The 16,513-nt window shown below is 40.9% G+C and overlaps 1 protein-coding gene across 1 annotated transcript in view; it reads right to left on the bottom strand.

The window, feature by feature from the left end:
- The window catches only part of plxna4 (plexin A4), a gene marked incomplete at both ends in the record, with an annotated part of 167,428 nt that overhangs the window by 45,060 nt on the left and 105,855 nt on the right, over positions 1-16,513 (bottom strand). Inside the window, 4 exons of the mRNA XM_083907285.1 lie at positions 369-483; positions 723-822; positions 3,542-3,695; positions 7,354-7,477. Coding sequence (XP_083763411.1) covers positions 369-483; positions 723-822; positions 3,542-3,695; positions 7,354-7,477 — 493 coding nt within the window. The remainder of the gene's footprint in view (positions 1-368; positions 484-722; positions 823-3,541; positions 3,696-7,353; positions 7,478-16,513) is intronic.

The following is a 16,513-nucleotide window of genomic DNA, read 5'->3' as shown; positions in this document are numbered from 1 at the left end:
AGACATGCCAGGAGACTCGTGCCAGATGGAAGCACTACAGCTGAAAGGTGTCTTGATCCTTTTAACATAACTCTTTTTGAGAGTGAAATCCAGAATGATAGCTATTAGTCTCACATAGCCAAACATCCCCCCTAAATTTATTTCACTGTGTTTTATGACTTGGCAGGCCCACTCAAAAGAGGCTGTCTGGAGCTGGTCAGCTTAAGGGATTCTTGGACATGAGTTTGCTCGTCTTCACGCCTCCAGACAGAAATAACACTAGAAATGTCCGGCTTCCAATGAGGACTGTAGTCTTCTAAATGGCACTTGTGGCCTGGAGTTAATCAAAGCACGAGAAACAAATCAGAAGTAAACGGTTTGAGGCTCACCTCAGGATTCTTGACTCGTCCCTCCTGGAAGGAGCATGTGCGAGGGTCGTGAGTGCAATCGTGTCTGTATTTACACCAGTGGCACTGGTAGGGACTGCTCACACATGACAGACACCTGCATGAAGAGCAGAAGGGATTAATATTGAACTGCAACAAATACACTGCAGAACAAAAGCTTCAATATGCCAACACTTTCAACAATCAGTGTATTGTTTTAAAAAATCAACCATCAAGGGATACATACTATTTGCCGGAAAATACAACATTACATGTCAAGAGAAAGTGACTTAAGTCAAATGCTACATGTTTTGACCCATCAGTATATAAAATGTGTGGATTACAGAAAGGACTTACGATTTGTGCACGCTGCAGTTGTAGAAAACAAAACTGGTGTTTGCGAAGGCCAAGCCCGTCTCCTTGGATTTGAGATAAAGCTGCACAATCTGGTGGTCTCCTGGTGACAATAAATCACAGTCATGAAGTGTTTGTCACTCTGATAAATAAAACGACAGTTATTGCACAAAATGGAGGCGCGTCGGCCACTTTTTCCGAAGCAAAACATACAGATACAGCTTCGGAAATACTGCCATTATGATTATAATGTTATTCATATGCTCGCATATTTGTTTTCAGAGTCTAGTTTTTTTTTATTGATATTAAGATATCACCATGAAGGAGATGTGACTGCAATGCTTTGAGCCACAGGTGCTGAGCCTGTTGCAGTAGTGAACGCAGTATCTTTAGAGAGACACAGGGTTTGTTGGGTTAAATCTCTCTATCCCTTTTTCCTCAGAAGAGACAATAAAAGTTGGTGCACATACGCCTCCCTTGGGACGGAAAATATTCGTCTTTGACAAGGTAAAGGAGGAAGACGATGAATCAAAAACTCTGTGTGTGTGTGTGTGTGTGTGTGTGTGTGTGTGTGTGTGTGTGTGTGTGTGTGTGTGTGTGTGTGTGTGTGTGTGCGTCTGTGTACAAGTGTGGATTTGTGTGAAAGCTCGCGCCTCATCTGTATTTGGTGTGTCCTTTTGTCTGGCCCTAATGAAGGCGTTCATGTTTAATTCAACAGCACATCCACACATCTAACTGCTCTCTCTCTCTCTCTCTCTACCTCTGTACCTCCCTTTCTCTCATCACCACTCTATCTCTGCACACACACACACACAGGTCCCTTCGCTTCCTTCCACCGTGTGACTCTTTCTTCTCCCTGTGTCTCACTCCATCTCTTTAACAAAGAAGGAATCATTCATCAATCACAGTAAAAGCACAGCTGACAACGGATCTGTCCTAATTAGGCCACCTAAATGTTACCTTGAAGCCTGCTAGGACTATCTTTCCTCCCCAAGCTTAGACTAATGAGGTGTAGTAAAAAATGGAAGACGGTTTGAATATAGGCAAAAAAAAAAAGTGAAATATTCTCCTCCTTCCGGACGCAGGAAGAGGACATAATTGTGTGTGTGTGTGGTTGTGGGTGACACACAAAGCAAAAGACTCTTAATTTATGCGTCTCAAAAATACACATTTACCCATCTACATCACCAGCTTTACATATCAATATGAGTAAATATTGAACAAATGTCCCAAAAAATCTGTTGTACATCTGTGTGCTGTTTATCAGCGGATTACTTTATTATGGTGTGTATTTGTTCATGACAGTGTATGTGTATTTAATTTACTTTCTCTACATACACTGCAATCTTTCCTCATGGAAATTACAATCATGTGTGAATCCATTTTTCTTTCCGAGCTCCTACGACAGCAGCAGCAGCAGCGTCGGGCTCTAAAACTCATCACTGGTTATCCTTTGTATGTAAATTTTAAGCACCATTGATGGATCACAATCTTTTCCTTTCCTTTTTCATTTTTCTTTCTTTCTTTGAAACGATGGAAAGACGGCATCTTCATTATTTTAACATGAGGACACACTGAGACTTGGTAATGAAGGATTGCCTGCCTGGGGACAGGACTTCCCAGATGGGAGTGTGGTTCAATTAGACCAAGCTTAGTCAACCAAAGAGAGGGGAGGTTGAAGAGCAGCATAATGGAAAAATAAATAAATATTCTGTCTTTTGCTTGTGGAATAAATAATTGTTTGGCTGTTTGCCTCTTTGTGGAAACAGTGACATTAACTGCAGGGACTGTGTAAGCTCTGTATAAGCAGTCACTTGCCTGTGCAGCTTGATATTCTCTCTTTTCTGCACTAGGGTTAACTGGGGTGTCTCCCCCCCCCACCATCACTCCCTCTGGAACACATCCACTTTGAGGTAGGATGGTAACAATCCCACAGCAGACTAATAACTAATGTTCACTCAATTACTAAATATATCCTGGGGCAGTGCTTCGAGGCCTGCGCGGTTACTGATGACAACGAGATAACAACATTCCAAATAACACGGTGAGTCCTAGACGGCACGTTTCTGACGTAAGAGTAAAAAAAAATAAAAAAATAAAAATCGATGAATGTTGGCTCTCATTACAGACATATATGATTTCAGAATCAAAAACAGGTGGTCTGACATCGATTCTGGCAATGGCACTTCATATTTATTTAAACAGGTGCTGATCCCAGATTCTGTAGACGGTCTGAATTCAAAGATTTGTAGCAGGGACCTGTTCATTTGGTGTGGTGCTACAGTAAAACTACTCATTATTTGTCTTATTGCATTACAGCAGTGTGTTCAGATATTGAACTGAAAAATAAACACATAATTATCTAGTTATGGCAACATATGTCATGTCAAAACACAACCTTCATATGGACGAGGATCTTTCAATACCAAATAATCCAGAATTATTATTAAATTAAATTAAGAACCCTTTAAGTCCCGCAAGGGGAAATTCAATTCTGCAGTGAGTTAGTGAACACACACACAGCACACAGTGAGGTGGAGAACATGCTAACCCAGCGCAGTGAGCTGCCATGCCAGTGAGCGGCGCTCGGGGAGCAGTGAGGGTGTTAGGTGCCTTGCTCAACAGCACTTCAGCTGCGGACTGGTCGGGGATTGAACCGGCTACCTTCCGGTCTCGAGCTCAAAGCCCTAACCACTAGGCCACAGCTGCCCCAATACCAAATAATCCAGAATTCAAAGGTTTTTCCATTTAAAATCATGGATTTTGCTCATAAAATTAACAATCCCGTTTGTTTGCTATTCGGGCAACAGACATAAGCTCACCTTTGTCGACAATTACCCGTGGCATCTCTTTCTCAGCAGGTGAAAAGCACTTGATCCGGTTTCCGTCCACCAAGCCGTTCATCTCAGCCAGGTCCTCAAAGCTGCAGCTCACACCCGCTGAAAGTTCGGGGACATTATGGGCTTCCAACACCAACTGTGGAACGACAAATATACAGTAGAATATGTGTGAGTATTGTGTAAAATTACCCAGTTTAAAAAATAAATAATGTTTGTTTTTTTTCCTTTATTGTAAGTTCCCTTACAGACGTTAAAGACCCTGTAAAGCAAAGCTTCCCCTCATCACACATGTTAAAAAATAGTGGCTGACAACCTGTGAAAAAACCTTTACAACTGTGGAGTAAAGAATAATAGGATAAAGAAGACAGTTTCTCTTGAGTCTTCTGTTGAGCATTTCTTTTCCTTAGGCATGTCGAAATATATTCGCGAGATGATGCACTGGAGCCACAGTTAGCATAACTCAATTGCTGTTCTACTGTTATGATACAAAAACTCTGCCCAGATTATATCAGCAGTTCACTGTTCACTCTGCACATGCTCCTACTTGCTCATTTGGTTAGTAACACATTTTTCTGTCGGAAGAGATATTTTTTTTTTTTTTTTTTTTTGTATAACTTTTGCAGTTATTTAAAATCTCAATGTTGTTCTTCACACATGGTATGCTGACATAATTATAATTATCTCTAGTTACACTCTTTAACTAGCTGTGTGATAGAGTATAAACTGGTTCATTCCCCTGTCTCTGTTGCCTTAGCAACTAAGACGGAGAGTTGAAAGTAAAGAACATGATAAGTTAGATGAGCATAACAAATGGTCTTTCTAATGAGAAGTCAGCTGTTAATCAATGATTTAAATGAGTTTTCAAACATTCTTTCATTGCAAACTGACCAGATCAATGACTTCAATCACATTCATGGACAGGTTATGGGATCTGTGTCCCAAATGTTGTTATTACTGTGAATCCTGCATCTGTGAGCACTTCAGATCAGTTTCAGTGCCAACATGTTCTTCAAACAACATAATATTACTTGTGAGAGGCACAGCTGCAAGTTCTGTGCAGATCTGCTCTGTCTGCAGGGTGATCGGTGGCCAGAGGCCAGTATTGCACTCTTGTATGAGGTGCTCTACAGTGCATCCAAACAACATCAAACCACTGCTGTAAACAAAAAAGAAAAAAGACTGAAATCTGTGTCACGTGCTAGGCACAAGTGCTGCTACCTCTCAAAATACCTGTGGCATCAATGAGCGCTATGGATTTCACATTTTGATAATAATGTCCTGACAAAAACCTGTGGTTTCATGAAAAAAAGACAAAAAAATGATGAATGCAGGAAGTCATGGTAAGAAGGAATGAGGAGCAGGAAGAGATGGAGGAAGCCGACTGAATGAATGAGCTGAAACTGGTTCAGGGTAAAATGCAGAACAAAGCAGGGAAAAGAGCAGCAGCAGGAAGGTGAACAAATGAGCCGGTGAAGAATTGAGGAGACGAAGGAAAAACGGCCGGACAGGGAGAGAAAAGAGGGCTCGCTGGGAGATATATAATGCAAATTTCCCACTTCATTTGAAAATGCTGCGTAAGCTTGCTGCAAGTAAAAAAAAAAGTCTTCAGGTGGACTAGGAGGGGACAAAAAAAAGACTGTCCTTGAAAAAAAAGAATAGTAATAAAAAGAGGGTCATAGAAGCAGGTGGAGTGGGGTCATGACCAAAATATACATATTGATAGAAAAGTGTGTCTGCAGAGGGCCTTGGTCGAGGCATTGATTTGAGGAGCAGTGCGTAGTACACTTGTGATGCTAAAAGCTGCCTCAGCACCATGAGAAGGGCTGACCTGCACTGTTTTTATATTGCTGTTTAATGAAAAGATGGCAGCGCGGGGGTGAACAGATACATAGATTCCACACATAAGATGGACACGGCGTGACCAGGTGTCTATATCTTACATATCGTCACTTTCAATCATCATCGCTCTCTCTCTCTCTCTCTCTCTCTCTCTCTCACACACACACACACACAGTTTTCTTCTCACTTTAATTCACTTTAAAGAGGGAAATAAAGCCCAGACCTCCAGTTCCCTCAATTACATTTGGAGCCGTCACAGCAAAGCGTGACCACAGCAGGGCTGAATAAATATGGAAATAAGTCACTCACAGAAACACACCTTTCTATGCTGAGGATATAATATATGATGATTTTGCATGTTTTATTTAAAAAAATGACTAGAACTTTATGTTCCCTTTCATCAATTGTCACAATGTTACACTCATTATTATTCAGCATGCTTTATTGTAAGGTATACAACCTTAATGTGTTTTGCTGATTAATGACAAATTTGACATGATTTATCGAGAAATATTAAATGCCACTGTAATTTAGTCATTCTACGTGTTTTAATTCGTGGTTAGAGCTTCTGTAGCTTTTAAAATGAATATTCCTCTGTAGCATAACAACAACAAAAAAGTTCTGCTGTTTGGCATTGGGTCTGATTTCAGCAGTTGGCATCTATGTATCCGTTTCTCCTACGAAATGCTTCGGTTTATCTTTTCAAACAAATATTTAATAACACAAAGGTTAAGGAGGAGCTCCTGTCTATCTGGCAGAAGCCTCTGACCTGCGATCATTCGGATGGTGAGATCTGTGGCATAGCCTTTGGGTGCAGCCTGCATGCTGAGAAAAGGTTAAACACTCTCTGAAGGATCAGGCTGGAGCAACATGACACACACACACACACACGTTTGCACCCCATGAATATCATTATCAGAGGTTTACCACAGAAAAACCAGCACCTCCCGTGACCCGAGACACGCATGGAAAATAGTCACTCAGACTTAACCTGAGAAAAATCACATTAGATAATAATGCACCGTGTTCCTGTCAATTCAATTTCCAAACCATCATTAAACTGGAAATGGGAATCAAAAAAACGTGACATCACTTAAGGTGGTTATGGTCACATTCAGCCATAAATATATACAGTAGGTTATCTCTCTGAGTTTGGATGAATAAAAACAGTCAGACCCACAGGGATTTATATGTTTCGGTAGCGATAAAATAAGGTGTTGCGCAAGGAGAATAAAGTGAGGAAACCTCATCAGCTGTAAGACGTAGTCTTTAAATTATACATATAAAAACATAACCCTCGTGGCACAAATTACACTGCAAAAAGTAGACGTGATTCCCTACAACAGCATGCCTCAATACCTGCAGAAGGGATTACATTAATCAATACTTTTTCAACAATCAAAACCCTTTTAAATCTCAGACAATTAAATGCCCGGAAGGAAAAGTGCTGCAGTCGACTGCCAGCAATCGCAATAAACATGGCCGCACTAAACCTGTGTGCTGTTGATTATTGTTTGTGTTTGTTTGTGAGTGGTTTCACTGGACAGGACTATAAGTTTGCAAGTTCCGGATTAAAGGAGGACGTGTTGGCAGGCAGTAAAGTGATGTAAAGCGGGATTACACAGTTAACACCAGGTGCTAATCAGAATTTAAAGCATAATTACATCACGCTACAAATTATGGTTGAGTGTTATACTGTCAATCTGCTTTTTTTTTTATTATTATTATTTATTAAACAACACATTTCACCAATCAACAGTGTTGTTTGCAAGAAGGCTTTACTGTGACAAATGTTTGCTTCCTTCTTCAGAGAATAATAGGCTCAGAGACGAGTCACGGCAATGAAGCAGTTTGTTAATAATAATCCGAAAAGACGCAGCGGTAATGCAGTTTAGACGAATAAGTTACTGAATGATAGAATAAAAACACATTTTTGGGGGGGTTTGTCCACTTACCGTTACACTAAACTGGGACACTGAGATGTTGTTTGGGTGGACACTGAGATGCACACACTGCTTGATGTCTGATGCGAAACGCCGCGGCTCTGATGAACGCTCACATTTCTCCTTTCTGGCGCACCTGAAAACAACAAAAAAAACACAAGATAGGGGTGGTGTTATTCACGGATTAAGAATTCACACACATACATGCACATGGTAACCCAACCTGGGCTTACCCCGTTTCCACCTGTTGGCACCTGGGAAAAAGAGAATGCCCCCACCAACCCCCTCCTCCCTCTGCTTCCTGACAGACAGCATTAGAGACAGATTTATCATATTTCCTCTCTGCAGTGCACTTGCTACAGTGGCCAGTGAATTGAAACCCTGTCTCAGGGGGATGGGAGCAGTCGCATTTAAAACAATGCTTGCTCTATATGTGGAAGTGGAACTGGTCCACTGGGGGAAAGAGGTAGGGCCTCGCCTTTGAAACGCTGTCTAAATGACTGGCATTCACGGGCAATGCCAAGCACAGGTGGAGACGTGGATTTTTTTTTTTTTTTTTTTTTTAACTCTAAATACCAAACCAGGTGGTCTAATCCAGTCCATTTCAGTGGGTTTTGGGGGAGTTGGAGAATTGGGCCCTTTGTGTTGTAAGCAGCTTCTGGCTCTGGTTCCAAACACTATCCCTTGATATATACGGCAGGGTAATTCTTGAAAGCCTAAACGGGCTTTTAGGTGAGGTGCACATAAAAGCTGCAAACCATTCCCACCAAACCTTGTGTGGGAGAAAGTAGAAAAAAATGAAGTTAATTATTTGAGGAAATGTGGCTGATAAAGGTACAGTATAATATATATATATTATATTCCAGCCTAACCTGATATAAACCTCTTCTATTCTTCCAGAAAAAACCCCACATCCACACACTTTCACTCATCTAATCCCTTCGTAAACTTAATCCAACTTTAATCCCATATTGATTTAGACAAAAACATGCAGTGCAATTAGCAAACCTAGCAAATCCACACAGAGTGAGTCCACAAACTTCTTTGGAGAAATAAAAGAACATGTAAAAAAAAAAAAAAAAAAAAAAGGTAGCTCTTATAATGAGAAATGAAAGAGAGAGTGTTGGGGTGTTAGACGTCTGAGATACAGTAACACTTTAATATGAAGTCTCCAGAAACGGAACGAACTAGGGCAGGAGGGTGGGGTCTTGTAAAGTTAAGCAGCCTAACATGCTGCAAAGACGCCAGACATAAAGAAAAAGAAATAATCTATTTTGTGGAGGGAGAGAACAGGGGAAGCGAGGTAAAGAGTGCAAGGAAGAGAATTGAAAGGAAAGCAAACAAGAAGCAAGATTTAAAGGAAGGCAACAATTGTTGGCTTTGTGTGAAGCTTTCCCTGCTAAGCTGGGTTTGAGTAGTGGTCTAATCGCTTCAGGTTTCTTTGTGCTTCTTTATCACTCCTGTCTGTTCCTCCCTTCTCTTCCCCTGAATAAATAAAACCAAATCACATGAGCAGCCCCTGAGCAAACAGCCCACACAGATAAGCAACAAATGCACACTTTCACCAACAAATATATACGTATAATTATATTATAGGATTCCATTTACTTCAAACAAGTCTATATATACAAACCTATATACTATTTATTCCTAAGTGAGGCGGTTGAACAGCTGCTACGAAGTCTGACTCAAGTTAAAAGCATCTTCACAAGCAATCAATCAATTTCTTTGTTTGAAACTGTGCATCGATTAAACATCATGTATTATTAATATCAACTATTAACTCCTCTAGCAACAGCAATCAGGGACTAGAAACACTTTAAAAAATTAGCTTTCGGCAGGATATTCCATTCAAGAGCTGGCCTCGTCTCAACAGCATAACAGCATGTCGGGTCCATGTGTGACAAACACAACCAAAAGACAAGCAAGTGTTGCATAAGTCATGAATAAGAGGGTAAATAGATGCTTTACCACACTTATAATTTATAAACCTTGCTCTCTCTCACACACACACACACTAAATATACATCTAAATACTTTTCTGTTCAATATTTTTGACAGTTAAACTTCACACCTTCACACCTGAGAAAAGTCGAGTGGTATTATGCTAACAAGTTAAAACACAAGGGGACAAATTATGACGGTATTAAATAAGTAAAATGGCATATGATTTCATAAATATTTGATTAATTCAAAGTACACACTTAAACTTGGAATGCATGAATCCACTAAAGAGGGAAATTAATTAATTATATTTGGTTTATCTTCAAAAATACTTGTTATATATATGGTGTATGTGCAAGTTAGTAAAGTGTATTGGAGGCCTCCGTTTATCCATGGAAGTGTCATAAAGCCCTGCAGGGACAAGAAGTTTCATCTTTCTGAAAGAGTCAGAAGGTCACACATTTGCTGGGCATGATGAAACAGCCAACAGGTTGGATGATTAGCTTTCAAATTCCAGACATGTTGCATGCAGGGAAGCATTTTTTTTTTCCTCTCTTCCTTTTATCGCTCTACCTCCCTGAGGGATGAGCAACAGCACCACAAAAAAAAGAAGAAGAAGAAGAGGAAGCAGGCTTTTTGTCATTCAATTCAATGAGCCCACTTCAATGGCGCTGTGAAGAGTCCCGTCACAGATGAATACACCGACAAAACACAGGGTATTCCAGTGAAAAAAGGTCCCGAGATAAGTCTTTCTGCAGCTCACTGCAATGTCATCCGCTGACTGTTTACCTCACAAACAAACATCAAGACGGCAGGGAATTACTGCTGTCGTGATCGCTATCCAGAGAGGCTTTTTTTTTGGAGGAGACTTTATTTGCACCTGCAACGTGCGCAGTTTTATTGTGAAACACTCTTTCTCTACTTTAATGTGTTTTTCTTTCACCAACGTGAAGGACATGGGGACATATATTGATTTGATTTCTGAGTGGCCACGATACTGTGAAGGGAAATGCATGTAGCTTCTCTAATATGAGAGGATATTAAAGATACTGCTTACACGTTTTAGTCCATGTAAGAGGTAGGCAATTGTTTTCAATTACTGTGTAGCTCGACCTTGGAAGAAAAGACTGCATAATTTCAACCCCAGAGAGTACACCGTTTAGTGAACCCCAGGCATCAAAATGATTTTGATTTCAAATCTTTCTCGTGGACAGACAGATGTCCAACACTGGTACACAATGGCGTTGTGTGGAGCGGTTTGAATGACATTAAGAGAGAACAAGCTGAAAGGATTAGATTGGCTCTGAATGGAAACTAATCTGCGCCACTTGTTTTATCCCAGCCTTTGATAAGGTGATACAATTAGAGTGAGATTGAGACGAGGGCAGGAGGAGGAATTCTGAGCCTCTGCAATTGATTCTGATGATGCCCTGATGGCCGTTCAAAGCTGGACGGTCTTGTAGATAACATTCACCACACCGTGTATGTCATTTTGCCCTTGTTCAATTGATCATTATGCATAGAATCCAAGATAATCCTGTTATTATCTGCTGTATGTACACAACCACCAGAAATAACTATAAACACCAAAGTCAGAATCAAACACACAGAGTCTTTACTTGAAGGCATGAGAACCAAATATATTTCCAGGCTTGAGCCCTTGTGGCCGGAGGCAGTCAAGTATCAACGGGGCACAGGTTGCAAAGCTCAGGGGAGCGTAGACTGAGAGAATATACTAAAGAGAGGGTGCAGGTGTATCTGGCCATGGGAGACTTCAGGTGTAATGCATATCTAATGTGAGGCATGGAGAAGGTCAAGCAGGCTGGGGGAAATGAAAGCTATTAAATTCTTACAAAGCCGAGGTCCTGGCATCCCTCTGCTCAATCAAACGGCCATGTCGCAGGACGAAAACAAGGCGGCACATGACCGCGCGCTGATCACATGCGGTGACCGCACATAAACTGATATACGGTTTATACGGATCTGATCGGCACAAGTACTCGCATATAGTGTCCCTTCCTTACTATCATTAAGAGTGTTGGTCCACAGAGCAGAAATCCGCATGAGGGAACAATTGGGGGAGTCATTACCTGGCCCACTGGCCATGACCCTGCTACTACCCTTTGTGGACACACACACACACACACACACACACACACACACACACACACACACACACACACACACACACACACACACACACACACACACACACACACACACACACACACACACACACACACACACACACACACACACACACACACACACACACACACACACACACACACACACACGCTAGTGTCTCTCTAATAGCCCCATACCCGAAGACATAGAAAAGAAGCAAGAATGTCTGCCCGCAGGATGAAAACTCTCTGAGCCATCCCCATTCCAACGCAAGAACACCAGCTGAGCGGAAAATTACACAGTAACTCTGCTGCTGAGAGTCTGCATAGGTGTTAAAGTAATGTCAGATAAAACCACCTCTTAAAACTTGTAGGGAAATGAGTCCATACATGTTTAATAAATCCCCCCCTTCCCGAGTACAACGCTGGCTATTAGCATTCACCATAAATCCTGTATTTATTATTTTATGCACACAAACAGAAGAATTGATGATGGTCCCTCGGGGCAAACAAGAACCAGCTCTTTCACTCTGCCGTGACCTTTGCTGCCTCAGACTTCACCACTCAGTTTTAGCACTCGTTAAGCTATTACAGAAATTGGAATTTCCATATTCCACCTATAGAACGACCAAACTTCGTTGTTTCGCATCCACATTTAACACATATATATATAGAATAGAATGTATCAAAATCTTATATAAAATGATCACATCATCTTCTTGCTCTCATCACCAAACAGCTTCACTTCCTTTGACTGTCACCACACCACTCAGTCATTCTCTCTCTCTCTATGTCTCATGTCTCAGTCCCCAAGTCTTCTTGCTCCAGTGGATAAAAGCGAGACACCTTCCTCTCTCTGAGAATGTGTTTCAGTGTGCTTCTTTCCTTCCCAGTGTTTCCCTGTGTGTGGTGAGGTGACAAAAGGTGACAGAGAGCAATGGTCCTGACTTAAAAGTGTGTGTGTGTGTGTGTGTGTGGGGGGGGGGGGGGGGGGTGTGTGTGTGTGTGTGTGTTGGTGGTGACAGTTTAGAGGGAACTGGAAGGTGCAGCACTCCGTTCCATCCTGATGCTCCTGTCACTTCCTGGCCTTGTTCCCTTCTCTCAACTTCTCTTAGCATCCAGCAAAAAGGAGGAGGAAGGTGGGGGGTGTGCTGTGTTGAAAGCAGTCACCCATACTCAGGGGGATGACCATCCCTCCCCTGGGCAGAGTGCCATGAATGCAAGGATCTCGAGATCAAAGAAACAACTCTGAATAAATTTAACTTTGAGAGTTGACCGAGTCATTTTTGCACGGTTGAAGACCAAATCCGGCAGAAAAGTGAATTGTGAGAGTTGAAAAAAAATTATAAAGGTGCTGAAGTTGTGACACAAAAGTTTAGAATCCTACATAATAAATTTGAAAGCTAAGTATTTTTCACTGCAAATAAATATGCAAGAAGTGGAATCTGTAGAATGCATCTTACAGGTCACAGTTATATTTCAGTCATTGTCAAATACTATTTTAGGCCAATAACAAGTATTTAGCTGTTTATATTGAAACAAAACGGCCTGTTCATTCAAGTATGAGTGCTAATGTGTAGACAATTTAAAATAAAACAATTCATAATATGTACCAAATGATGCCATATGCCAAAATATTGTTCTACAAAGGTTCCCTAAAGGTTGTTACAAAAGAATGTTAATGCAACCAAAATAGAATGTTCTGCAAAGGTTGAATGAAGGTTCTGGGAACCAAGGGCAAACTACGGCCAACTTTCTCAACTCAACTCAACTTTATTTATAGAGCGCTTTAGGCAGCTAAAGCTGGTACAAAGTGCTTAACAGTACAATAAATAAAACATGGCACATAAAACATAGGAGACAAAATAAAAACAATAAAACTATAAAACAGTAACAATGTTTAAATAATAAAAAAACAATAAAACTATAAAACAATAAAAATGTTTAAACAATAAAACACTAAAACAAGAGCAGAGTCTCATGCTGAGTTGAACGCAGAAGAATAAAAATGTGTTTTAAGATGAGTTTTAAAAATGGACAGTGAGGGGGCCTGTCTAATATGAAGCGGGAGGGCGTTCCAAAGTTTGGGACCACTTTCAGGGAAGTGTTATCTTTATTTTGGTATAGACACCAAGATAATTCACATAGAGCTTAGAGCTTGCAGAGATACTCAATTTCGAGCATGAACAGGGTCAGGGAAGAAGAAATAATGTTCTACAAAGGTTCCCTAAAGGCTGTAACAAAAGAGCGTTAATGCAACCAAAAGAGAACCCTCTATACAAAAGGTTGTATGAAGGTTGTGAGTAGGCAAACTTTCAGGGAAAGGTAACGTTGCCAGAATGTTCTGGTTCCCAGAAATTATCAGCTGGGTTGTCCGTATCATGATACATACAGCCTGTAAAAATAGAGATTTTTTCCGTTGCTTTCACCAATTGTTCCGTCTCCTCACAACTTTCACCAATAATTCCAACTCGTAATGGAAAAACACTTCTGCCTTTTCCTTGCCAACAATACGTTTCAAGGCACTTATGGCTATCTCCGGGGAGGGGCCAGTGCTCTGCCGCAACCAAACACACTATGTCCTTGGTAGCAATCTAATTGTGGGACTGCAGTTTAATTACAATTAGTGCGGCGTGCCACAGTAATGAGCGCACTGTGGTAACGGATGACTGTGAACGCGGCGACAGGTAGTGGCCGTGCAGAATTAATATGAGGGAGATGGAAAAACCATTCAGTGGATTTTTGCCAATTAGCTTCTCCCTTTGAAAGGTTACTCATTTGACAAAACCAAGATGCCCCCGAGAACACAAAGAATTTATTTGGACAAGAGGTTTTGCAGCATGACTTGCAAGTTTTGCGACTTATTGACCCGCGTTGTATTGGCAACTGCTTATTAAGCAAAGACCATGTGGCAAATGTGATTGTACAAGCTATCATTTGGATTCCCACCCATAACATTTTACACGGCGGTTGTCAGGGTTCACTGATTCATAAGGACCGAAAGGTTTGATATTGATTGTGTACACAGACCTTTTGTAATGAACTCGGGGAAGGTTTTTTTGCCTGTGGTCGGTGGCACAGACAATTTTTACTGTTCCCACACTGCTTCAAGGGTGAGGGATCGATGTTTACGAGCGTTTCAAGGAAGAGAGGAAAGGAGTTAAGAGTGGGACAGGGATGCACTTTATGGATCAAACACAGCTCTTAACACAGAATGTACTGGGATCTGACACACGTATTATGTGTGGGAACGTGTGGAGGAGCAAAAACATGTAGAACGCACCACAGTTTAAGCGAATAAAACAGACTGAATGGCTTGAAGTGCAGTCACACATAAACAGGCTCACGCAAAACAGAATTATACAGTCTGACAGGCCTGCTACATATGGAGAGTGGGTTGACTGATGTGACAGTGTAAGGAGCTAAAAGAAGAAAAAATAAAGACAGAAAATGTGAAAAAGGCAGCACTCGGAGAACGTTACTGCCATCGCTGCCAAAAGCAGAAACTGAGATAGGTCATTCCTGTTATTAATGTGAAGATATAGCAACATTAGCACCACTTGTTCCAAAATGACACCAATATCACAGAAGTAATGTGAGATATTCTCAAGATCCGTGCCAAATAAGATGACATTCAATTTGACAATGCCGCTTCTCAAAATATGGTTTCCAATCTGTCCGGCTGTCACACGTGACAGGCACTGTGACAGCTTAGTTAACCACTTACAAAGCTGACAGCTGAGAGACCAGCATTAGGAGAGGTGTAACATATCCATAACCTACTGTAGCTGGAACAATTTCTTTTTTTTTTAAAGGAATTGAAGTGTGGATGGAAATTACACAGGAGACGAATGTGCCATGTCAGAGTAACTCTGCACTGTAAACAAACAAAATCATCTCCAGGGTTTAACTGAACGTAGGGTTTCATTAATCGTAGGCAAATAGTTTTTAAATACGGCTAGGATAATGGATTGTGAATAACAATTATTATTCAGCTCATATTGCCTGGGTCTCAAACATGTGGTATAGGTAATAAATATACGTACAACAGGGACATCGTCTGTCCTCTCTCCGGAGAGCCGGAGTCTTGAATTTGATTGGCCAAAACAGTTTGTTTGATTGACAGGTGAGGCATCAGGTTTAGTTTAGTAAAAAAATAAAAAGAAAGTGGCAGAAGAAGCACAGTATATGCACTTAATATGAAAACCTGGAGCATTACTTTATCTATAAAACAGCAAACACCTTCATGCTCAAAGTCAACCTTGAGACTGATTATTGAAGCCACTTGCTTATATAAAAATGGCTGGTTGTTTGTGAAGGACAATGACTTCACAAACACTACACAGACACGCACGCACACACACACGCGCACAATCCACTCCTGTTGATTTTCTCCCCCCTATGCTATTGATTGGCTTTCTCCACTTCTTGTTCTCTAACAGCTCCTCTCCACTGATATATAGAGTAAATAAAAGCAATGCTGATGAGGGGAGAGTGTAGAAAGAGAGGGATTTATAACACACACACACACCCACACATATTTGAGAGTTTGATTGCACATGTCTGTTTGCTTTCAGACCAGTGAGGTGATTTCAAGGTTGATTGGGGACAACAAACTATATGGAAGAACACTTTCCTCCTTCTAGTACAAATAACCCTCAGTGGTTGGTGTGAGTTTCACCGAGTGTTGGCCTTTTTTGTGCAACAAAAAAAGCTTGGTTTGTAGTCAGTGAGTCTCTTGAACCATGTCACTGCAATGAAACAAAGCCGTCATCTTTTATAACAAATATTAATAAATATATATATGTTGTTACTTTTCTCTACAGCTCTACAGAGACGGGGTTTCCCGTCCATCAAACTGCTGTCATTCATTCATTTACGGACGCTCATTCACTGGCCTCCCTGTGGCCACATAATATTATAATGTCACTTAATCAATAGCAGCTATGACTGATTAGGAATCTTGACCACCTGGAGAGGCAAAGGAAAACACTGCCGCATTTTGTGCTTATGGTTTATTAAGTTTCATTTTAGTAAAAAATGAGAATGCTCAGAAGTCCCAGTTGTTTTGCTGCTGTTCAGCTGCTTCCACTTTTCAAAAA

This window comes from Microchirus variegatus (genome assembly GCF_963457635.1).
Source record: "Microchirus variegatus genome assembly, chromosome: 20".
Lineage (NCBI taxonomy): Eukaryota > Metazoa > Chordata > Actinopteri > Pleuronectiformes > Soleidae > Microchirus > Microchirus variegatus.
Note: the sequence above shows the minus strand (reverse complement) of the source record. Positions and strands in the feature narration are given on the sequence as shown.